The following is a 24,453-nucleotide window of genomic DNA, read 5'->3' as shown; positions in this document are numbered from 1 at the left end:
GGACAAAGTACCAGACTGCAAAGTTCAATATTTCTGTAAGTTTTCTCCCTTTATTTTATCACTGTTTTTTTGCATATTTGCATGTCACTTTTTATTTACATTTTTATACCTTTTATTGTAAGCACTGTACCATTTCTATTAAAAAGCTTGATGTACAATAAATTGTATTGTGGTACCGTGTTAGCCAGAAAAATCGATGTGAATACTTTACTGCCCAATGATGACAGAAGTATTCTGGGAGTGATACCTTTATTGGCCAACCAGAAAATAATAAGTTTGCAAGCTTTCAGAGCACAGAGGCTCCTTCTTCAGGCAAGATTACAGATGTAACCTGTAATAATATGAAGTAGCCTCTGTGCTCTGAAAGCTTGCAAACATATTTTCTGGTTAGCCAATAAAGATATCACTCCCAGAATACTTCTGTCATCATTGGGCAGAAAAGTATTCACATCTATTAAAAAGCTTAAAACTTTAATAAGTCTGAACTTTGTATGCTCTAAAGAATCCATAGCCTTAGAGTGTGTGACCCTGGTGATTGGCAGGCAGTAGTAGTAGTATTTCCGGGACTCATCGCCCGTGTGTTCGGAGAGTGGTGGCAGCGTGTATGAGCGGGGTGCATGGTCTGTGTCAAGGTGTGATTTGTGCTCCCATTGCAGCATAGGACAGAGGTTGAATGCTGGACTGAGTGAGAGGAGATGGATTAAAGGGCCACGGTCACCCCCACCAGCCGTTATAAACTAAAAGAGCCACCTTGTGCAGCAGTAATGCTGCATTCTAACAAGGTGGCTCTTTTAGTTTTAGGTTCAAGTATACCCCAAATAAAGCGTTTTTATACTTAGCCACAATTCCTGTCTCTAGCCGCTCCTCTGCCGTCACTCAACTCTTCCTGTGCTTTCGGCGGCGCCGCCCCCTCAGCGCTGTGTACGTTTCAAAACCGGCGCCTGCGCAGTGTACTGCGCAGACGCAGTAAGCTCTGGCCGTCTGACGTCCCAGCCAGGCCTGCAGACTGCACCTGCGCAGGCATTGCAGCCAGCCACCTTTGGAATCCCCGCCCCGCACTGTGCATAATACAGTGCGGGGCGGGGATTCCAAAGGTGGCTGGCCGCAATGCCCGCGCAGGCGCAGTCTGCAAGCCTGGCTGGGACGTCAGACGGCCAGAGCTTACTGCGTCTGCGCAGCACAGCAGTACACTGCGCAGGCGCCGGTTTTGAAACGTACACAGTGCTGAGGGGGCGGCGCCGAAAGCGCAGGAAGAGTTGAGTGACGGCAGAGGAGCGGTTAGAGCTGGGGAGTGAGGACCCGCCTCCCTGGCTAGAGACAGGAATTGTGGCTAAGTATAAAAACGCTTTATTTGGGGTATACTTGAACCTAAAACTAAAAGAGCCACCTTGTTAGAATGCAGCACTACTGCTGCACAAGGTGTCTCTTTTAGTTTATAACGGCTGGAGGGGGGTGACAGTGGCCCTTTAACCCTTGCAGTTGCAACCCCAAGTCATGTGCTGAGAAGCGGGTACGTGACCGTGTCTAACATCATGGTCTTTCTATTAAGCAAAATCTTTCAAATAAAAAGCTTTACTTGTTGTCTTCATCTCAGTGTGTGGTTCTACAAGAAGAACTCCCGCTGTCTTTTGCAATCATGATGGACTTTGTTTGAATTATATCAATTCCTTGCTTTCTTTGCTCAAGTTCTGCATGTTTTAGAGCATTATTTTGATTGAAGTTCTAGTTATTATCTGGTATTTTTTTCTTTCACTACTGCAAAGTTGCATGAAGGTAGCTGTGACATATTTGGATTATAGTTTGATAAAAGACAGAATCTTGGACAAGCCAAAATAATTAAGGGTCAATCTAAGACTAGATACACACTGTTTATGCCCACTGTCAAGTGCGTAGTCTTCTGAGATTTGCACCGGAAGTGGGCAGTGTCATGATGGATACCCAGCCATCTATTCACCATATGGACCCACTGGAAAGAAACATTTCTTTGCAGAAGACTGCTGTGTTTTCCTATACAGTAAAACAAACGAAACGCAGACTGATACCTGCCAGAGCGAAGCCAAAAGAAAACACTTTTACTGTTCAGCTGTTACAGTGTACATTAGGAAAACTTACATAAGGCTGCCAGTAGTCTGATATGCTTACAAAAATGAGCAAGCAAGAATATAGTAGAAATTAAATTACATACTAAACAATCTCCAGCCATTTGATATGCTTATCTAAAACCTTAGCAGGCAATGAATGCTGCAGCAGATCTGCAAATAAAAACGCCAGACAATGTATTTAATAAGATTGTCTTAAAAATTTTTATTTATTAAAAAACATAATCCTTGGCATCAGATTGTTATGAAATGGAAAGGAAGCAAGATGGGTTGGGGTCGGGGTAGTCCATTATTCAGCCTATGTCTACATTCCCCACAGAAAGGCCACTGGTGATTCCAAGAGGAGGACAAAAATAGTGTCATAAGGAAAATTAATTGCAGCAAAGATGTAACCAGATCACCCAGAAAAATATAAACAAAATACAAACCAAAATTATATAGTGCTAGAACAATTGCACCACAATGATCTGTCCTGGAAGATTGTTAGTGTTGCAGGATCAGTTATGTGTTAGTATATCTGTATTTACAGCCTGTTAATATTGCGATATTCCAGTGTTATCGCGTCTCCTGTGCGTCTTATCCTAGTAACCAGAAAAGTTCACAAATTATCTTCAGAACGCAGCAGAGAGACTAGGAAAGGAGATTTAAAAATAGTGAAGACAGGCAGTGAAGGACAATCGATGAAGCATTCTTGGTCCAGATGCTCCAAAAAGATCACCTAACCATGAGTGCCACCCTGCAAAAAGTAAAGAAATGTCAGACAAATACCACTAAAGGCAGGCTTTTAATATTTAAAGGGGGTGTCCACCACTTGGTCAATCCCTTCTTAAACATTTTGACATGATTATGCCATGTGAGCTCTGCAGCCAACCAGCGGCCACTAATGGGCTGCACAGCTACTTGGATGCCCGGGGGTATTGCTAGCACTGCAGCCCATTTGTAGCACCGACTGGCTGCATTGCTTATGTGGCATAACTAGGTCACAAGAATTTTGAGGTGAATGAATAGTTCCCCAGTTTCTAAAACATGTAAAAAGCATTTAAAACATATAAAAGAAAAAAAAAATTCTCATTTTCCATAGAAGGAAAAACTTGCCATTTGACCACGTGCAACAAAGAGAGACTACTACTGCAGTACTGTGCTTTCAGGAAAAGCCCTGGTTAGATGCAGTTTTTGGATGGTGTTTTAGTGCAGTTCTCACTTTTTACATAGAAACAGGAAAATCCACTATGTCTAGACAAACCATATGCACCCCGAATTTGAAAACCTGCTCGTAAACTTTGTTTTCTACTTTTCATTGTGAGTATACTACTTTTTTCACTTTTCTAGCGTACTTTGACTCCCATCGGCCCCCCGAGATATGACCGAGGTATCAATGGCAGTCGGGGCCAATTGAAGTCCCCACATTGCAGATTTCTCATTACTCCTGTGATTCTCAGCTATACGGTGAGCTTTATAGTACACAGATTTTCATGATATAATGCAAGCCATGTTTGATGGCAGGTTCAAGTAGCATAATGGGACTAATTAATATAAAGAAAGCAATAGCAAATAAAGTGGTTTCCGTTTTTTGACCATAAGTTTTTAATTTTTCTGCGGACACAGTTGTGTTGGGCTTGTGTTGTGTGACAAGTTGATTGGTATCATTTTTGGTCACCTTTTATTACGTTCTTAGAATAGTGGTAAAATGTTGCTATTGTGTATTTGGTTTCATAGTATTGTATAATTTAATAATATTAAATAAAATGACTAGCTAATAGCTCAAATCATTACAAACACCAATTTGACGTTTTATACAATAAAACTGTATAATTTTTATAAAACATCTTGGGGGAAAACTTTACAATTTTTAAACTAATTTGTCACTTTTTGTTTGCTTTTGTAATAGACTATAAGCACACTCTGGGACTTGTGGTGTAGCTCAGCTCAATGCGGGTTACAATTCTAGGGGAGATTTTTTCCTCCCTTTATTTCAAGAGCTAGAATTTTTTTAATCTTTTTTGTGGGACCAGTTGGAATTTATTTGTTTTCCGGCATGTCTAATGGTAAAATAAATGGTGTCACTCAAAACTGCAAGTGGCGTGAAATTACACCTGAAACACCCCACAGTTTCTGCAATTATTGTTTGGGTTTTGTTTTTACACCATACATTGTGTGGTTAAAAAAAAAAAAAAATGGATGTCAACTTAGTTCGGGTCACTCCACAGTGCTGTATGAAAACTTTATGAAAATTTCATTTTATGTTTACTGATAGGTGCATACAGGATTTTATTAGCTTATGGTTTTTTTTTGGGAGGGGGGGTGGGGGGTGCGGTGACAAAAAAAAAAAAAGCATTGTTGCGAAAACGGTTCTAACGGATCCGTTTTTTTGACGGATCCGTTACTTGGGGGTTGTCTGGGAGAAGTATCTACTTTTTGGAGCATGCGCAATTGAAAAAACGGATTGGGGCGACGGATCCGCCGAAAAAACGGTTGCGGCGGATCCGTCGCCCATAGGCGCCCATTCTATGGAATGGCGGACGCGACGGATCCGTCGCGATCCGCCATTTCGGCGTTGACAAAAAACGTTCCAATGTCCGTCTATTTTCAGAAAACGTCCGCCAAATGTCGACGGATCCGTCGCATGGCGGATGGAACGGACGACCATCCGTCACAATCCGTCACTAATGCAAGTCTATGGGAAAATAACGGATCCGTCAAAAAAAATGACGGATCCGTTATTTGAGGAAAATGGCGGTTTTAGACTGACGCCAAATAACTGAAGTGTGAAAGAGGCCTTAGAGGTTACAATACTGAATTCATGGATGTAACATCAGGCTGTAAACTGTAGCTGCCTCCTGCCAAGTCGTCCAATCATGCCCCTTTTCTCTGATAAGTAACTAACTGTGCCAATACACAATGTACCGTGATGTGGGTAGGGGCAGCCTTCTGAGCTCTGCTGCATTCTACATCTAAGAATGGATTGCGTTACACCTAGTAAACTAAGTGAAACATTGTTGGAATCAGGTTTTTTTTCCCTACATTATGCTGCTAAATGAGGTAACAAAAACTAGTGACAGATTCCCTTTAATTTAGTCTCCTTAAGGGACTTTAACCTGCTTATGTTGTATAACTGCAATATTGCAGTAATTAGAGTTATCCTCATTTTCAATCAGCATCCAGTTCACTGGATCACTGGATCCAGGTCACTGGGAGGACCCAGAAAGCCTCCGGCTGCCATCGTAACTCATCGTTTTACTCTGAAGGCGTCGTGGAGAGCCAATGGAAGCCAGTGAGCGCACGTGACAAATTACACTGTCCGAGATTAAAAGCAGTATTTAAGAGAAAGCAAAAAAACAATATGTATTGACCGTTGTAGTTACAACCTGATGCCTGCTACATAAACAGCCAGCATCTGCCTTGCATCAAGCGGCTTCAGCTCCTGAGACTGCTTCAAACACTACTGACCCATGACTAAAATTGGTTTTATGACCTATGACCCATTTCCATCTAATAAGGTCACCTTTTGGTTGGCATAAGGGCTCACACACTTTTAGACAAACGTGTAAAGAACGGTTTTGTTTTGTTTTTTGTTTGGTGATAAGGTAAGATGGGGGGTGAAGTAAGATGCACAAAATCAGCAACCTGGTCATGATTTTGTTTTGCAGTCTACCTTGTGGGATAACCATGATCGCTGTAGAAGAACATTTTGATCTAAAAATAAAGTGGTTCTTGTTTTATACTTTGGGAACCTCTGAATGCAATATAGTGATAAACATGCAGATGAAATACCAGACAAATGGGAAACAAAAGGTGCGTTACATACACATGCAACAGATGTGGAATTAGACTGGTCGGTCTTCAACATCCCCAAGATCCAATGAACCCCCAGCACTGAGAGACCTTTCCTGTGACAGAGACCATTAAGCAATGAGATGACAAAGCCAAGTGATACAGTTTTATGAGATGCAATATGCCTACCAAGTAGCATGCTTCATACAGACTAGGAATTTTTAGCATTTCACCAAAATGTATGTTAATTATAACAAAAACATGAAACTGGTAAAGGGAAATCAATTTTCAAAGTCAATATACAAAACAATCTTATCTCATTAAAATGAAAACTGACATCTCATCAAATGTATTGTGGATCCAAGACTATGGGTAAAGGCTGCTGCAATTGGGAAATTACACGATTCAGGACTGTCGGCTAACCTCATCTAAGAATGTATAGGTTATTTATATACTGCTAGCTACCTAGTTAATCTGAATTACCAATTAAGAATACAACATTAACATATCATTAATAAAGGCTTCATTTTTAATGGGCTGTCAGATAAAGTCAGTTTTGCTAGTGGGACATAAGCCCTTTTAGTACGTAATTATTTTCACGAAATAAAAGTATTCAGCTTGAAATACATCTCACATACAGGAGATAATGCAATGATAAAGGGAAAGCCATGCAAACTCGCAGTTTTAGAAATATTTAGCTTGTGCTAAAATTAAGCAGAGAATAAAAAGAATAAAAAAGGTGAAGAATACTGCTATACTTTGCAATGGGCCCATGGTGCTAAACTTACTTTGAGAGGTTCCAGTTCTGAGAGATCCCCTGAACGGTTTAGATGGCGACTGCCATGATCCCCATTGTGTGAATATATGTCTGAAAGATTGAACGAGTAGGAGAGAAAGCAAAATACATTAGTATATTCTGAGTATGCACACTATGGAAAAACATAACAGCAAACACAGGTTTCCTAATTAAAGAGAAACACTCACAGGTTTTTGCTATGTAATCTGAGCGCAGCATAAAGTAAGAAAAGAGACCCCAATTCCAGCAACGCATCACTTACTTTACTGGGGGCATCAGATGTGATGTACCGTATTTTGCAGATTATAAGACACACCCCAAATTTTTGAGGAGAAAAATAGGGGAAAAAAAAACACCCTTTTTTTAATAAGATGATTGTGCCTCTTATTATTCATGCGTCTTATTGCTTACCGGGGTGGTGGCCGCACTGAAGCGGGGTCACTGCTGGAGGAGGCAAGAGTGGAGCGTTGCGGCAGGCCGGGGATAAGGGGGTGTTCAGATGTGCGGTGCACCCCTGCTCGGTACTGCGGGGGCTCTGCAGACATCTTGTGAAAGCCCAGAGCCCCCGCACTTATATGGTTTACTATGCGGTGGACTCCGGGAAAATGGCTTCCGGGGGTGGCATATGCACAGATGGAGATCACGGCACCAAGATCTCAGGAGATCTCCATCTGCGCATGTGCCTCACCGCACATCCGAACCCCCAATCATCCTGGCCTGCAGCAATGTTCCACTCTTGCCTCCTCCAGCAGCGACCCTGGTCAACTGCGGCCGGTAAGGTATATCTGCATTATAAGACGCACCCCAATTTTCCCGCAATATTTTTGGGAAAGAAAAAAAAAAAGTGTATATCATAATCCAAAAAATACGGTAAGTAGCAGAGCTCAGAAAGCTGCCCCCGCCTACACCACTGATTGGCAGCTCTCTGTGTACATTGACAGTAAGCTGCTAATCACTGCTGGGGACATGGGTGGTCTAGCAGGTACAAGAGACCTATTCAGTATTAATCTCCTGCTCTTATTGAAACAACAGCACACAGCCCAATAAGTGACACATGGCTGAATTCAGGGTCTCCTCTGCTACCATCTGGCTACATAGCAAGAACCTGCTGACATCTGGACTTTATAAATGAACATAACCTAGACAGAAAAAAAAAAAAAAAAAAAAAAGAGTGTTCCAATTGTTTTGCCATTTCTGAACTCTAGCCCCCAAGTATCCTGAACACTTAGATTTCCTTATTTCACTTTAGTATCATTGTCAGGCACTTCAGTGTCAGAATATTCAATATATTCTCAACAATTAAATATTCAATGTATCCTCAACAATTAAACATCAAAATTCGTTATTGAAATGCAGTAACACCGAGCCAGAGTGAAGCTTGCATATCATCTCCATCAGGATATTGCTGAAGATCTGTCAGATTTGCCCTTTTCTTTATGCAGGGCAAATAAGAAGCTTCCAGCAATCTTCTTGTGTTTTCTAAGTGCACACCCTGTGGACACGCTTGTCCTGGTGATGGGTCCTCCCTAAGCCAGCCATTGCTCTTATTTCACTTCTGCTGCTCCCCAGAATGCCGTTTAATTTAGTGATCATTTTTATGATCACAGGAGTCTCTGAGAACTCTGAGAACATGTCTTTAGGCTGCTTGGCTAACTACCCTGTGAGTAAGGCCCATTGCTAAAGACCATAAAAATAGGCATTGGATAAATAAAGCTTCTCTCCAAAACTTGATGGTGGTCTTCGAATGGAAACAAAATACTAAGAAAACACGCAAAACTGAACTCAGGGGAGCAGTGGAAACATAATAAAAGCTGGCCACTTTTGCTAGGCTCCCTTTATCCCCTTCCAGATATACGGGTATGTCTTGTGAGGGTCCAGTGTCTGATGCGGCTTCAGGAACTGAGCCTGCATCATACCCAACAGAATCTAAGTTACACAGCGAGCAACTGCCAAAACAAGCAGGGAGAGGAGTTATCCTCTTACTGTTGGCCTAAAGTCACCTCAATCCGTGACGTAGGGGTGACGGTCACGGTGTGAATCCTGACCAATTGGTGACAGCGGTCAGGGGAATCGTGACAATTTAGCCCAACTTGGGTCTCTCCCTAAGGTGGCTAGCATATATGTATCGCTTGCCCACCGAGCCCCACTCCATACAGCCAACCAATTCCAGCCCTGTGCTGATGAGGGCCTAAAGCCCGAAACACGTGTCCACAGGTAGGAATTGGTTGGCTGTGTAAATTTAGAAACTAATCCGCAGCATTGCACGCTTGGCGGTTCCAAGCGCTGTGGATTAGACTGGGGTGGAAAGATGATTTGCATAGCTCCGCCTACTGCAAAGGATTCTGGGTAAACCTGCTATTCTTTGTATTATGCTGCTTGCAAGTACTTTCCGTTTCAGGAAAGCATCCACTATTCTATTTTTTAAAGCGTTCTTACTCGGCAGCATTTTTTCCAACACTTGCTTAAACCTTTTGCACAGTACTGTATTTTTCAGAGACCACCTACTCTCTCAGCGACCAATCTTCAAAGAGTATCTGGGGCCATTATTAAAAAAAAAAATCACAATACTGATATCTCAGTTTCTCTGAAGCAGTCATCAGAACAATGCTAGAAGCAAGAGGACCATCCCCCTCTAGGATTCATTTTTTCCACCAATGCGAGGAGCAACACCATTCACATCTTCTCTTCAAGGATTAACTTTTCTCCAACATGGTCTGGATCGGAGGATTGGCTTCATTAAGGCTATGTGCACACGTTCAGGAATTCATGCAGAAAATTCCTGAGAATTCCGGACATTTTCTGCATGAAATCCGCAAGAAAACCGCATGCGTTTTTGCCGCGATTTTGATGCGTTTTTTCCGCGGTTTTTTCCAGACACTTCCCAATGCATTTTGGAGTGGGAAATCCGCAGAAAAACCGCAAAAAGATAGAGCATGTCCGGATTTTGTGCGGTATGCGTTTTTTTTCCGGAAAAAAACGCATCATGTGCACAAAACATCCGGAATTCATTCTAAATGATGGGATGCTTATTGTATGCGTTTTTTTTTTGCGGTTTTATAGCGTTTTTATCGGGAAAAACCACGAAAAAACCGCGAAAAAACCGCAACGTGTGAACACAGCCTAAAGGTTAAGTATTTTTTATCCGACAACAAGAGGTTTCCTCAGGGAATCACCTATGGTGTCTGCCCTAGAAGATTCCCCACAACTCCGTTTCAGCTTAGTTTGATCCTAGAAGCCAAGGAAATGGCTCAATTTTAAATTGTGATCTCTGTAGTTTGTCTTTCACTTTCTAATTCCAATAAACCCTCTGGAACATGAATGTGAGAAACCCAATAAGAGCTCTTTGGATTTACTAGTCTCAAAGATACTCCTATCACCTGACCACCTATTTTTCAGTTATAAGCAGGTAGGTCAGGCAAACCCTTGGAAAAGCATATTGTGACACAGGAAAGGCTCTTATGTTTCGGGAACTGCTCAGTCCATCAGAGCTGGAGTGGCATCTGCATCCCTGGATGACCGACTGGTTGTGTTTTTTCCCTTTCCTCTCAAGGATTGCCTTTGGTTGTCACATTGTCTTCTGTGCAACATGATACGAGTGAGAAAAGACATCTTTTTGTCTTACACAATTTTTTTTTTTTTTTTTTTTAACCACCCACCACTCATAATATACCACTTTTTTCTGCAGGTCGATACAAAAATGAGAAAACCAAAGTACCGTAATTTATTTATTTATTTTTTAAATCAAAAGTCTCCATTTTTTATTGATTTTCTATAGACAATTGTGTGAGTGCAGAGACAGCAGTGTGGCAGCTTTACTTTTCACTGGTACCACTTTCGGGCACATGCAAATTCTTGATCACTTTTTATTCAAAATTTTTGTAGGGGGCACGGGGAAAATCTAAGCTGCAATTCAGGTATTGTTTTATTAAATTTTTTTGCATTCTCCGAGGGATAACAAATGATATAGTGTCATAGCTCCGGTTAATACATTTACTGCAACAGCCAAACTATGCCTTCCTTGTGCATAAATGGTAAATAAATAAAAATCACTTTTTGCATTTTATTCTGAAAACCATAACTTTGATTACATTGCACTATGAGGGATTTTTTTTGCATAAGGTCCTGTCATTTTTATTGGTACCGATTTGAGGTACATACATCTTTTTGTTACATTTATTTCATTTCATGTGAGGAGAGATTAACAAAAATGACAATTGTGTTGGGGTGCTTAGTATACTTTTTTCTTTTTGTGCAATTCACCAGAGGAGATAAAATATGCATGTATGCATGTATACAGATCATTACAGGAATGTAACTTTTTGGAGTTATTTGTTTTATTAGAGCACACAAGAGTTTTTTATGTTTTTATGTTTTGGGAGCACATGGATCCCGGATGTCCGGATGAGATACGGACCACTATTTTGGGGACTTTTCTGCGTATTACGGCCGTAAATTACAGACCGTATTTTTATTCGTTGTGTGACGCCGGCCTAAAAGCCCCTTCACATTAAGCGACGCTGCAGCGATACCGACAACGATCCGGATCGCTGCAGCGTCGCTGTTTGGTCGCTGGAGAGCTGTCACACAGACAGCTCTCCAGCGACCAACGATCCCGAAGTCCCCGGGTAACCAGGGTAAACATCGGGTTACTAAGCGCAGGGCCGCGCTTAGTAACCCGATGTTTACCCTGGTTACCAACGTAAAAGTAAAAAAAAAACAAACACTACATACTTACCTACCGCTGTCTGTCCCCGGCGCTGTGCTCTGCACTCCTCCTGTACGGACTGTGAGCACAGCGGCCGGAAAGCAGAGCGGTGACGTCACCGCTCTGCTTTCCGGCTGACCAACGCTCACAGCCAGTACAGGAGGAGTGCAGAGCACAGCGCCGGGGACAGACAGCGGTAGGTAAGTATGTAGTGTTTGTTTTTTTTTACTTTTACGCTGGTAACCAGGGAAAACATCGGGTTACTAAGCGCGGCCCTGCGCTTAGTTACCCGATGTTTACCCTGGTTACCAGTGAAGACATCGCTGGATCGGTGTCACACACGCCGATCCAGCGATGTTCACGGGAGATCCAGCGACGAAATAAAGTTCTGGACTTTGTTCAGCAACCAACGATCTCCCAGCAGGGGCCTGATCGTTGGTCGCTGTCACACATAACGATTTCCTTAACGATATCGTTGCTACGTCACAAAAAGCAACGATATCGTTAACGATATCGTTATGTGTGAAGGTACCTTAACACTTAGACTTATCCATGCTCTGCACTACACAAGTACTGCAGATTACTAATGCAATTAACAGATCATATGTTCAAGTCGTCTTGTGGGACTTCTAAAAAATTCTAAAAATAAAAATGTTTGTGTTTAAAAAAGGAATTTAATAAATAAAATCACAAAAACTCTTGTGTGCTCTAATAAAACAAATAACTCCAAAAAGTTACATTCCTGTAATGATCTGTATACTAAAAAAATGCATATTTTATCTCCTCTGGTGAATATATATATATATATATATATATATATATATATATATATATATATATATATATATATATATATATATATATATATATATATATATATATATATATATATATATTTCCCTGGGGTTTTACAGGCAGGAGCACAGCTGCATTATAGCAGAGCTCCTACCTGTAAAATAATTTAACCCCTTCAAATGGATTTACATTGTGGGACATATCGACGGAAGGTGTGAGATATTGTTGGTTTATTATTTTTAATTTGTTATTTTTTGTTTTATTTTTAATTTGTTACAGGTCGAGGGTCTTCAGGTGGATTGAGAGTGGAATAAAATATTACAACAACCTGTGTGTTTATTTCATTAAAATACTTTCTAATATTGTGTGTGTGTTTTAACCATTTCATGCTATTGGATTAATAATGAATAGGTGTCATAATTGACGCCTCTCCATTATTAATCTGGCTTAATGGGGCAGCACGGTGGCGCAGTGGTTAGCACTCTAGCCTTGCAGCGCTGGAGTCCTGGGTTCTAATCCCACTCAGGACATCATCTGCAAAGAGTTTGTATGTTCTCTCCGTGTTTGCGTGGGTTTCCTCCGGGTACTCCGGTTTCCTCCCACATTCCAAAGACATACTTAGCGCTATATAAAAATAAAGATTTATTATTATTACAATAGCAAGGTGACATTAACCCTTCATTACCCCATATCCCACTGCTACAAGGGAGTGGGAAGAGAGTGGCCAAGTGCCAGAATAGGCGCATCTTCCAGATGTGCCTTTTCTGGGGTGGCTGGGGGCAGATGTTTTTAGCCAGGGGGGGGGGCAATAACCATGGACCCTCTCCAGGCTATTAATATCTGCTCTCAGTCACTGGCTTTACCAGTCTGGCGGAGAAAATTGCACGGGAGCCCACGCCAATTTTTTCCGCCATTTAACCATTTAATTTAATAGCTAGAGCGCCCAAATTCTGCACATACACACTACTAACATTAGTAGTGTGGATTATGCAAAAAAAAAAAAAAATGGTGATATGACATGGTTTACTGTATGTAAACCATGTCTCATATCATGTCAGGTTTAGGAAGGCGATCGATTAAAAGCCGGTAATTCAATTGCCGGCTTTGCTATCTCGCGCTGGATATATACACACACACATATATAAATATATATATCCACACACACACACACACACACACTATGTGTACACATTTATTCTACCTATTCTATTGTAAGCTGTCAGTGTGATTTTACTGTACATCGCACTGAATTGCCGGCTTTTCTCTAACACCGCTGCGTATTTCTCGCAAGTCACACTGCTGGTCCGTGTGTAATCCGTATTTTTGTCACCCCCAATAGACTTTCATTGGCGTATTTTTTGCGCAATATTTTTTGTATTTTTTTGCGCGATACGGTGACAAACGCAGCATGCTGCGATTTTCTACGGCCGTAGAAGACCGTATAATACAGATCAGTAAAATACAGCCGATAGGAGCTGGGGCATAGAGAAGCATTGTACCGTATGCAATCCGTATTTTCAGCACCGCTCTTAAGTCCGTAAAACACGGTAGTGTGACGCCGGCCTTATACTGACAGGCAGCCTATTCCACCACTGTGCTCAGCCAGGGTCTCTTAGGTCTATGGCAGACGCAGAGGCCACAGGATTAGGAATTGGATTGCCGTAGTGACCATCAGTAGAATTGAGCACATTTTTCAAACTTTGGTTCCGATTACGATCGGTGGCAAATACTGTTTTTGCAATATGGAGTCAATGGGAGGAGAAATGAACAAATATGTTTGGAATTGATTGTCAAACAAATTCGTTATGATTAAGGTACTAATATAGCAAATTCAGATTCGCCGATCGTTTCCTAACATTCGCTCAACTGTAACAATTAGCACCTCATGCTGGGAGCGATCTCGCTAATGAATGCATAGAGTTACTGGAGCCGCTGCAAACACTAAGGCTATGTGCTCACATTGCACAAATGCTGCGGATATGTCAGCAGCATTTCCTCAACTCCCTGCCGCGGGTAAAACGCATGCGGAATTTGCATGCATTTTCCCGCAAAACGCTAGCGTTTTCCAAGCGATTTCAAGCATCACTTGGAAAAGGGATTGACAGGTTGGTCACACTTGTCAAGCATAGTGTTTGACAAGTGTGACCAACTTTTTACTATCGATGCTGCCTATACTGCATCAATAGTAAAAAGATATGTTAAAAATAATTTAAAAAATAAAAAAATATGGTTATTCTCACCTTAAGACGGCTCCTGATCTCCTCAGTGGCGCTCCTGGTATGTTCCATTCCCAGGGATGCTCTGCCTGAAGGACCTTTGTGATGTCATGGTCACATGAACGCGACGTCATCTCAAGTGATTCGCGCAAAGCATCCCTGGGAATGGAGGCCGCCGCGTGCACCGCTATTTTGTATTTTAATTCTTCTTTTTACATAAATATGGATCCCAGGGCCTGAAGGGGAGTCTCCTCTCCTCCAGACCTGGGTACCATCTGCACATGAAGCGCTCACTTTACACATGTGACTATGCCCACCATGCAGAAAGTGAGTGTTTCAATGCAATCCTATGGTGGCGGAATCGCCACAATTCCGCAGAAATAATGAACATGCTGCAGATTTTAACGCTATGCGATTCTGCAGTGGGAAAATCCGCAGCATGGGCACAGCAATTGCAGAATCCCATAGGATTGCATGGGAATGGGATTTTTAAGCGTTTCTTGCTGCGGCAAAAAACGCGGCAGAAATGCATAAAAAAGCAGCGTGGGCACACAATCTAATAACACCCCATGCCATCTCCTATGTCTTTGCCAGCAGAGTAAGTTGAATCCCAGTGGTAGCCCCGGGATCACCATCTCAGAGTAACAATTCAAAGGCTTTTCATACCATAAGTGGAAAGTGTCACATTCATTAGGCTGTGGAACGCCATTAGGATGACAGGAGGAAGTTAATCACACTGCAAACAATGTGAATCCACCTTATACTGGTCTTCAGCTGTAGACAATCTAGAAACTTCAGGCCTAGTCGGTATTTTGCAACTTGCGAATAAGGAATTAAAGTTATGCTTCAATTAGATAAGAACAAAAACTATAATGGTATATGAAAATATTTAAAAAGATGAATACTCCTTTCTCATACATTCACGACACATCCAAAGATACAGATAAAGACAAAACACACGGCACTCAAGGATCCTGTGTGGTGCCCAAGTCAGGTTTCCAGCCCGTCAATCCAATAGTAATAAATCACTTGGCACTCAAATGGTTTCTTTCAGATGAAAAAGTGAACATCCCATTTTTTTGTGCATCCAGTTCAAAGATTATTTAAACGTTTTCGGTCAAATCACAGGTCTTCATCAGAAATATCTTTAACAAAACTGGAAGCATAGGACAATGGGGTATATGAGCCTAGGCAACCCGGGATGGAAAGCGCACCTGGAACGTCTCACAGATCCTGAAGGGAGAAGGAGGGCGTGTATCCGCCGCTGCATATGGCGCTCATAGACGTCCGGTCCGTCGCTCTTTGTGAAGTAGTCCCGGGGGCCTGAAGGTCTTGTGATTTGACCGAAAACATTTAAATAATCTTTGAACTGGATGCACAAATAAATGGGATGTTCACTTTTTCATCTGAAAGAAACCATTTGACATCCAAAGATACGCCATACATATACAGTAAATGCAGGTCCCACTATCTACAGTTCCCATTGGTGGAACCCACATCTATTATGCATTTAAGGCATATTCCCAAGATCTGCCAGAAATGAATGAGAAGGGAATAACCCCTTTAATTATCAAAATATGTATGACAATACCTGGTCTGATGTCATTCATAGGAATGTTCACGTTCTCAGGCTTCTTATCTACAAAAAAAAAAAAAAAAAGTGTGCATTTCGGTATTTCTGCCAAATGAACATCGGGCAATAAAATGTCACATATATTGTAATTATAATATGCAATAATTTTCTTTGGACATGAACTGTCATTAAAAGGATTTACAGAGTACGCCCGAAATGGCCAGCGTCACATTGTCAAGCTGCAACTGGTCCTGTATACATGGTGTATAGGACTTTGTGGGCAATGTATAAAATGGGGGTCAAAGAGGATGATAGATGGCCACATTGTAGTGAAGGAGGGGTGGTACTTCTTATAATACTTTACTGTAAATACTTGAAAATAACTACTCCATGAAAAACAAAAGTGCAGAATGATTGTTTATTACTGCTGTGCACTTTGGGGCAATTCAGTTTCCCCTCTAAAGATTTTAGAGAAGGAGTATTTAGGCCAGTAGGGGGGATAATTGTCATTTAACCCCTTTCTCCCAGCTGACGGAATAGTACGCCAGCTGGCAGTATCCTCCGCTTTGAGGTGGGCTGCGGCAGTGAGCCCATATCAAAGCCATGATATGTCAGCTGTTTTCAACAGCTAAGGGTGCAACATTTGAACATCCAACAACGGGGAAGGTATATGAAATTAGACATTACTTGACATGTAGTTCAGATTATGTTTACCTTTTGATGTGTCTATGTAATCTGTGGTACGTTGGTGAAACGTGTGAGTTTAAGGTGCGAATGAATCAACACTGGTACTCTATTAGAAAGAAAAGGACTGATCTTCCTGTCCCTAAACACTTTGTTGAATGTAATCATTCAGAAAAAGATTTAAAATTTAAGATAATTGATAGAGTACCTGTGGATAGGAGGGGTGGTGACAGGGAGCTTGCCCTCAAGAAAAGAGAATTGATGTGGATATACAAGTTGAACACACTCAGGCCCATGGGACTTAATGTAGATTTTAAATTACATGCAGTCTTATAAGTATACTATCCCTATACTGAAATTGTGTAGTTGATGACCTGGTAATAGTATTTTATATTTGGGAATACTTGATTTTTGTAAGCATGTTCCTAATTTTATTCTTTATTCTTGTACAGGTGCTTCTACTGTCAGATAATTTGAAGACTATCTCTGGAGTGACTTACAGCGTTGGAGTGAAAGAGAATTTTTCTATATAAAGAGATTTTTCCTTGTAATGTAAAAGATTTTTTCAAGAGAAAATTAATGGGAACTTGGTAATTATAATAAATTGGATAGATTTTTTGAATTTAAAAATATTTGTAATATACCATGAATTTTTTCACATGAATAGGATTGGTGGCCAATGAATAAATAATCTAAAAACATTTTTCTAGTATTTCTCATAATTTTCGCTAGTGGTTTGGCAGATAAGTTATTATGCATTAGTTGGAAACTTTCCGTATGGTGGTTAGAAAGGGCTATTTGTAAGCTACTTAATGGTTGACTTTCTTAATAGAAGCCATATATGTTCACATCAGCCGGGACTAATGTGCTACTGCTATGCAGGAGTCATGAGCGGAGGCACCTTGCCTGGAAAGGTTGGGTGCACCCTCTAGACACTGTCTGACTACTTGATGAGGGTCTCAATAAAGGCCACATCTGGTTTGTCAAGGCGGGATTAAGCACAACAACATATGTCCATAGGGCGAGGAAGGGGCATTCTGCCCAGTGAACCTGAATGTGGTGAAAGAGAAGTCATACCATGTTGTTTAAAAATGATATCGTGCTATAGGTGCTGCATGTCATGAGAGGCATTAATATGGATGGCCCTGGTTAGCACTTTAAAAGATATGCCACAATCAGAATGGCGTTTTAGAAAAGCTCTGATAGGATACCACCATTAGAATGGCGATTATGAACGCTACTGTGCATGCGCCTGATGGTAGGTGCCAACACTATAATGGCGCTTTAGAAAATACCTTCATAGGATGCCACTACAAAAATGGCGATTACAGGCGCTACTGCGCATGCGCCGGATTTTAGATGCCACAACCATAATGGTGTTAAGGAGCGCCTGAATATGATGCCACAACCAAAATGGCGATCGCAAGTGCTACTGCGCATGCGCTGGACTCTAGAGGCGATATACTGATTCTTGATTGGCCCTTAATCCGTCATGTGACTATGATGCAAGTAGAAACACTGTGACATGCGTAGTAGGTGATTCAGGACGCCGGTAACATGCTGGATCCTCCATAAACGCTATGTCCCTCCAGAGGTAAACGCAAATGAGTGACCGTTATTAGCCAAATGTAAAGGTTTATTTAATGATATTTGCACCTTTTTATAAACTGTAATAACTTATAAAATACATGTTAACTAATTTGCTGTGATTGGGGGATGATGGAGATGTGTCTCTATATATATGCTGTATGAAGCAATACTCACTGCTTGAGAAAGGGTCATTCAGAGCTGAAACGTCGCACGGAGATGTGGGTTAAATAAATTCCTGCACATTACCTCAAAGAATATGGAGTGCTGCCTGTTTTTGTGAAGCATATGGACTAAAAGCAACCAGTGGATAGGTTGTCTGAGGGCCCTGCACCAGAGGATAAGTAAAGATTTGTGCTGTTCCATAATATATGTGTGTGTGTGTGTGTGTGTGTGTGTGTGTGTGTGTGTGTGTGTGTGTGTGAGAGAGAGAGTGTGTGTGAGTGTGAGATATAGATATATGGAGTATATATATATATATATATATATATATATATATATATATATATATATATATATATATATATATATATATATATATATATATATAGATACGAAGGTGGACGTAGGACTACCTTGTCCTGGTGGAAGGAAAGGAAGGGCGCCCGGCAGGACAGTGCGGCCAACTCTGAGACTCACCTGGTAGAGGTTATTGCCACAAGGAAGGCGACCTTCCGGGAGGGAACAATCAGCGAGACATCCTGCAGAAGTTCAAAACGGGGCTCCTGAAGGACACCTAGGACCAATTTGAGATTCCAAGTCTCTAAGGGCATTCTATAGGGGAAATCCCCTGAACCAAAGTCCTGACCTGCAAGTCAGTAGCAATCTTGTATTGGAACAACTCGGATAATGCTGAGATCTGACCCTTGAGAGAACTGAGCGCCAGATCGGAATCCAAGCTGGACTGGAGAAATTCCAGAATGGAAGGAATTGAAAAAATGAGATGAGGACATCCACGGAGCCTGTACCATGAGAAGAAGGCTTTCTATGTGCGGTGATAGATGCGAGCGGAAGACGTCATGAAACCAGCTTGAGTTAGGATCCAGGGTTCAAGATCCAAGCCGTTAAACGTAGGGCCCCTGAGCTCTGGTGGTAGATCAGCCCTTGGCGAAGCAGATCTGGGCGGTCTGGTAACCGCCAGGGAACGTCGGCTACGAGTTGAACGAGCTCCGCATAGCATGCGCGACAAGGCCAATCATGGGCGACTAGAATCAAAGGAACCCCTTCCATCTTGATTTTCTGGACTACCTTCGGTAGTAAAGGAAGTGGCGGAAACCCATATGGGAAGTGGAACCGGTGCCATGGGGATATCAGCGCGTCCACTCCAATGGCCTGGGGATCCCGAGAACGTGCTATGAAGTTGGGAACTTTTACGTTCAGTCTGGACGCCATCAGATCCACGTCCGGAGTCCACCAGGGAAGACAAATCTGCTGGAAGACCTCCGGATGGAGTTTCCACTCTCCCGAGGAGAGACCCTGATGGCTGAGAATGTCAGCCGCCCGGTTTTCGACGCCTGGAATGTGCACTGCAGAAATGGAGCGGTTATTCTCGGCCCAACGGAGAATGTGGGAGACCTCCCGCATCGCCGCTTCGGATCCCCCCCTGATGGTTTATGTACGCCACAGCTGTGACGTCTGATTGAATCCGAATTGGGTGACCCGCGAGGAGGAAGTGGAAACATCTCAGGGCAAATCTGATCGCTCGAATCTCCAAGATGTTTATCGGAAGTCTCGACTCCCGAATGGTCCAACGCCCATAGGCAGTGTGGTGGCGAAATACCGCTCCCCAACCGAGAAGGCTGGCGTCGGTAGTCACCACCAGCCAGTGGGTTGGGAGAAAGGACCTCCCCTGTCTGAGGGATGATGCCAAAGTCCACCATTTGAGCACTTGCCTGATCCGCGGGGGCAGAGGACATGGCCGATCGAGGGATAAGGGACTCCTGTCCCAGTTGTCCAGCAGAGCCTGTTGTAAGGGGAGGAGATGCAGTTGAGCGAAGGGAACCACTTCCATTGCGGCTACCATTTTTCCCAGGATCCTCATGGCAAACCGAATGGAATGAGGAAAGGGACGACAAAGCGTCCAGGTTCCCTGCTGAAGGGCTTGGGCCTTGGACCGAGGAAGCAGGACCAGCCCCTTGGACGTGTCCAGGATCATGCCTAGGAAGGACATCCGTCGGGCTGGAACGGGGGAGGACTTGGACTTGTCCAAGTTGATCAGCCAGCCCAGGCATGAAAAGGTATCCAAGGTAATGCGGACACTTGCTTCGCAGGCATGATAGACGACCTCCTGATCAAAGGTCCGTCCTAAGTATGGCAACACGACTACTCCTCGGGAGTGAAGAATGGCCATGACCTTTGTGAATACCCTGGGCGCAGTGGCAAGGCCGAAGGGTAAGGCCGTGAATTGAAAAAGGTCCTCCTGGATGGCAAAACGCAGGAACCTTTGATGTGGCGGGAAGACTAGGATATGGAGAAAAGCATCTTTGATGTCTATTGATACTAGAAACTCTCCTCTCTCCAATGAGGAGATGACCTACCGGAGGGATTCCATCCTAAAGTGCCGGAACTTTACATACTTGTTTAGGAGCTTTAAATCCAAAATAGGGAGCACCGTCCCATCCTTTTTTGGAACGAAGAAGAGGTTTGAGTAAAAACCTCTGAATCTCTCGTGTTCTGGAACCGGAACAATGACTTCGTTTCGGCGGAGATATTCGATGGCGCGGTGAAGTGCGCGAGACTGAGCTCCTGAACTTGGGAGACGAGAGGGAGAAAACTGTGCCGGAGGGGAGGCGGAGAAATCTATTTTGTAACCATAAGACACCAGGTCTCTGACCCATTTGTCGTGGATGACGGAAAGCCAGACATGTTGAAAGAGAAGCAGGCGACCGCCTACTTTGGTGGTGTCGACGGGAAAACTCCCCGAGTCATTGTGAAGGAAATCTGGAGGGCCTGGATCCCCTGGTTCTGGGTTGCCTAGGCTTACCTCGCCAGGACTGATTCGGCCTGTATGAGGGCCGAGGGGTCTCTCTCTCTACATAGAGATGGTTCTGATCTGGACGAAGTTGTGGAGGAGGACCAGAATGGGCTATTGCGAAAGGGCCGAAAGCGAAAATGTTGCTGACGCGAAAAAGCAGTTTTAGGCCTTTGCTGCGAGAGGAATTTGCTTTTCCCTCCTGTAGCATCGGAAATAAGCTGGTCTAATTTTTCTCCAAACAGACGTCCGCTCTGAAAAGGCAGAGAAATCAGAGACTTTTTAGAGGAGGAATCCGCGTGCCACTCTCTAAGCCATAATGCTCTCCTAATGGTGACAGCGTTTGAGGCAACAACTGCCGCACAGTCTGCTGCGTCTAAAGACGCGTACATCAAATAGTCTCCAGCCATAGCGATTTGTTTGCCGAGATCCGCCGCCTCAGACGGAAGAGCCTGGTCCTGAATAGATTTTGCAAGGGCATCTGCCCAGAAAACCATTGATTTTGCAACCCATGCCGCCGCAAAGGAAGGGGATAAAGAGGAGCCTGAGGCTTCATATACTGAGCGAGCCAGGGAATCTATCTGGCGTTCTGTGGGATTTTTAATTGAAGCCCCATCAGGTATAGATAAAAGCGTTTTGGTAGCCAAACGCGATACCGAAGGATCTACTGTTGGAGGTTTCGTCCAATCTTTGACAAGATCTGCGGAAAAGGGTTACTTCACACCCAGGGCCTTTTTACCCGTAAAGCGCTTATACGGTCGCTCCCTGTGTCGTCGGACTATATATAAGAAATCCGGATGAGAGGCGAACACCCTATGGGATCGCTTGATTCTTGTAAAAGATACTGCATGATCCGGAGCTGAATTAGGGTCATCAACCTTTAGCGCATGATTGACAGCTTCAATGAGGGAATCCAGTGTCGATTGAAACTCTGGAGAATCCGGGTCCAAGGACGCCTTAGACCCTTACTCAGTCATGATCGCTGCGAACCCTTGGAGAGGGTGAGCGAGAAGTGGAGCTACCAGAGGCTGAATGGCTTGGTGAATGCTCAGGAAAGGTAGTGCGGATCCGTTTTTTGGATGACCGTACCTCCTTCAGGTGAGAGCGGCCCCTGCTGGCCGATGATTCCCCTGTAAGGGAGGGGTCTCTAAACCCAGGTAAATGAGTGCCCCGCTCCCCAGAGCGGTCATGAAGGGATTCAATCACTTTGGCCAGTGAAGCCATGGATTGTGACAGTGCTACAGCCCACTCAGGGGGGGCTAGATACACTGGGGGTCGGTAGCGGTGGAGGGCTCCTGGGCACATTGGGCATCACAGGCTGGGCAGAGAGGAGAGCTTTGAGGCCGGGGGAGAGGAGCCTGGCAGGTGGCACACGCAGTGAAAAAGGTGGTATGACCCTTTGTAGCCTTTTTGGCCCTTGACTGCAACATGATGTACCCCAATATAAGTAAAAATGCTGCTAGTGGAAGCTATGAGGGATAAAACTGCAGGGAAGCACCTAGTGCAGTCTAATTACCCAGGTCCTGTGTCCCGCAATCAGATGAGGCGGCGCGCTGAGTATGGGAGAAGACAAGCATCCAGGGCTTGACACGTGCTGAGTAAAGGTGGCCAGAATAGCGGTGCTGTGCAGGGAAGATGGCTGCCGAGATTTGGGAGGGGTAGTCTCGCATAGAGCGAGAAGCGCCAGGTCTGTGGGCGGAGCCGCTGGAATGATGCGAGCGGTGGGGGGAGGGGGGGGATGAGGAAAGGGGACATAGGGGATAAACTATAGCAAGTATAGCGAAAATTACAGTTAATGCAATATAACTGAAAAAAGCACCCAATATATAATAAAGTATCCATAGTGTCCAAAGACTCTGGGGGTAAGTGAATTATGGAGGTACTGATTGCAAGCCATTTAAGGCCAATCATATGTGAACATTTTAACAAAATCTACCTCTTCTTCTGCTGTACTCTGGTGGACTGAGAGAACCCACTTATCTGAAGATTCCTTCCTTCAGATAGAACGTAGTAGTTGCTCCACCACCATACATCCTACATTCACAGCCAGGCTATGTCCCTTGTTTTAAAGGTTTAATTCAATTTAATTGTAGATTATAAAAAGGTGTTTAGTATATTTATTTTCCCTTTAATTTCTCAACTAAAATCCTCTTAATATAAAAGAGTACATGAAATATATATTAAGCGTATATTAAATAGTGCATGTCTTGAGCCTTACCGTTCCTCTGGGTTCTTTCAATGAGTGGGAGAGTGCTGTCATCATATCCTGGAGCTCGCTTTGGGCCTGCAACAGACACCTAATAAAAGGAAGGCAACAGTGGATATAAGCATAACACAACTCAGCACTTCAAACAGAGAAAAAAACATAAGTGCTCATAAAAAAAACGAATTGGGCATTTTGCAGTTGTAAATGTTAAAATGGTGATCTCTATTCTAACCAACATCACTAGAGATATATACGAGTGTGGTCTTGCAGTGACAACTCTGCTCCAGGTGGCTGGGTCATGGGCAGATTGCTGTCCTGCCCGAGTACCATTGTAATGCACTAATCATCTGCTATGGTGCAGCCCATTATAAGTACACATTCTATGTATGTTGACACAGAAAAGGGACGTTCACAGAGATGCTAATCTATAGTTTCTTTAATGGTACATTTACATCTGTAGACTAATTGACAAGTGCTCCACTGCTGTAAGCGTTATTAATCTTGTGATGGGATGGTTTATGACAGAAAAAAAAACAACTTGCCATCAGTCCGGCAGTGGCAGTATATCACCCCATGTAAACAGGGAATTGGCTACCCAATAATATGATACTGTATGGTGACAAAGCGTTTGTATGAGTGACTGTTCTGTTCTCATCCCTGTTCATTGGCTTGTGTAGCCCAGCTGGGAAACAAGCAATGTTGTGGAGTCGGAGTTGGTATAAAATGGACCGATTCCGACTCCTAAAATACATAAATTTAGTTCAGTGCAGGATGTGCTGTAAATGGTTTCATAAAAATTTGGGAAAGTTATGAAATGTCCTATAAATGTCTGTTCTGTTCCTGATCTGGGCTTTTAGTTGAGATGAATCGGTGCTGCAGTTTATGTACATGATCAGTAGTGAGGTGGTGCTGTGGGGTCAGGGAAATCTACTATATAATTGTCTAAGGGTCACTTCTGTCTTTCTGTCTGTCACGGATATTCATTGGTCGCGGCCTCTGTCTGTCACGGAAATCCAAGTAGCTGATTGGTCGCGGAAAAACAGCCATGAC

General features: G+C 43.1%; 1 protein-coding gene across 4 annotated transcripts in view; it reads right to left on the bottom strand.

Annotated features, from left to right (window-relative positions):
- Window positions 1-2,279: 2,279 nt before the first annotated feature.
- LOC138665474 (catenin delta-1-like) overlaps window positions 2,280-24,453 on the bottom strand; it is a 182,784-nt gene continuing 160,610 nt past the window's right edge. For 2 of the 4 annotated variants that reach the window (XM_069752988.1, XM_069752990.1), the window contains 5 exons: window positions 23,416-23,494; window positions 15,974-16,021; window positions 6,659-6,738; window positions 5,905-5,986; window positions 2,280-2,835 (listed from right to left, as the gene is read on the bottom strand). In XM_069752988.1, the coding sequence (XP_069609089.1) occupies window positions 5,924-5,986; window positions 6,659-6,738; window positions 15,974-16,021; window positions 23,416-23,494 (270 nt within the window). In that variant the 3' untranslated portion in view covers window positions 2,280-2,835; window positions 5,905-5,923. The remainder of the gene's footprint in view (window positions 2,836-5,904; window positions 5,987-6,658; window positions 6,739-15,973; window positions 16,022-23,415; window positions 23,495-24,453) is intronic. The other 2 variants (XM_069752989.1, XM_069752991.1) reach the window with 1 other exon arrangement.

This window comes from Ranitomeya imitator, chromosome 2 (genome assembly GCF_032444005.1).
Source record: "Ranitomeya imitator isolate aRanImi1 chromosome 2, aRanImi1.pri, whole genome shotgun sequence".
NCBI classification, from domain to species: domain Eukaryota; kingdom Metazoa; phylum Chordata; class Amphibia; order Anura; family Dendrobatidae; genus Ranitomeya; species Ranitomeya imitator.
This window is presented reverse-complemented; position numbering and strand designations above follow the sequence as displayed.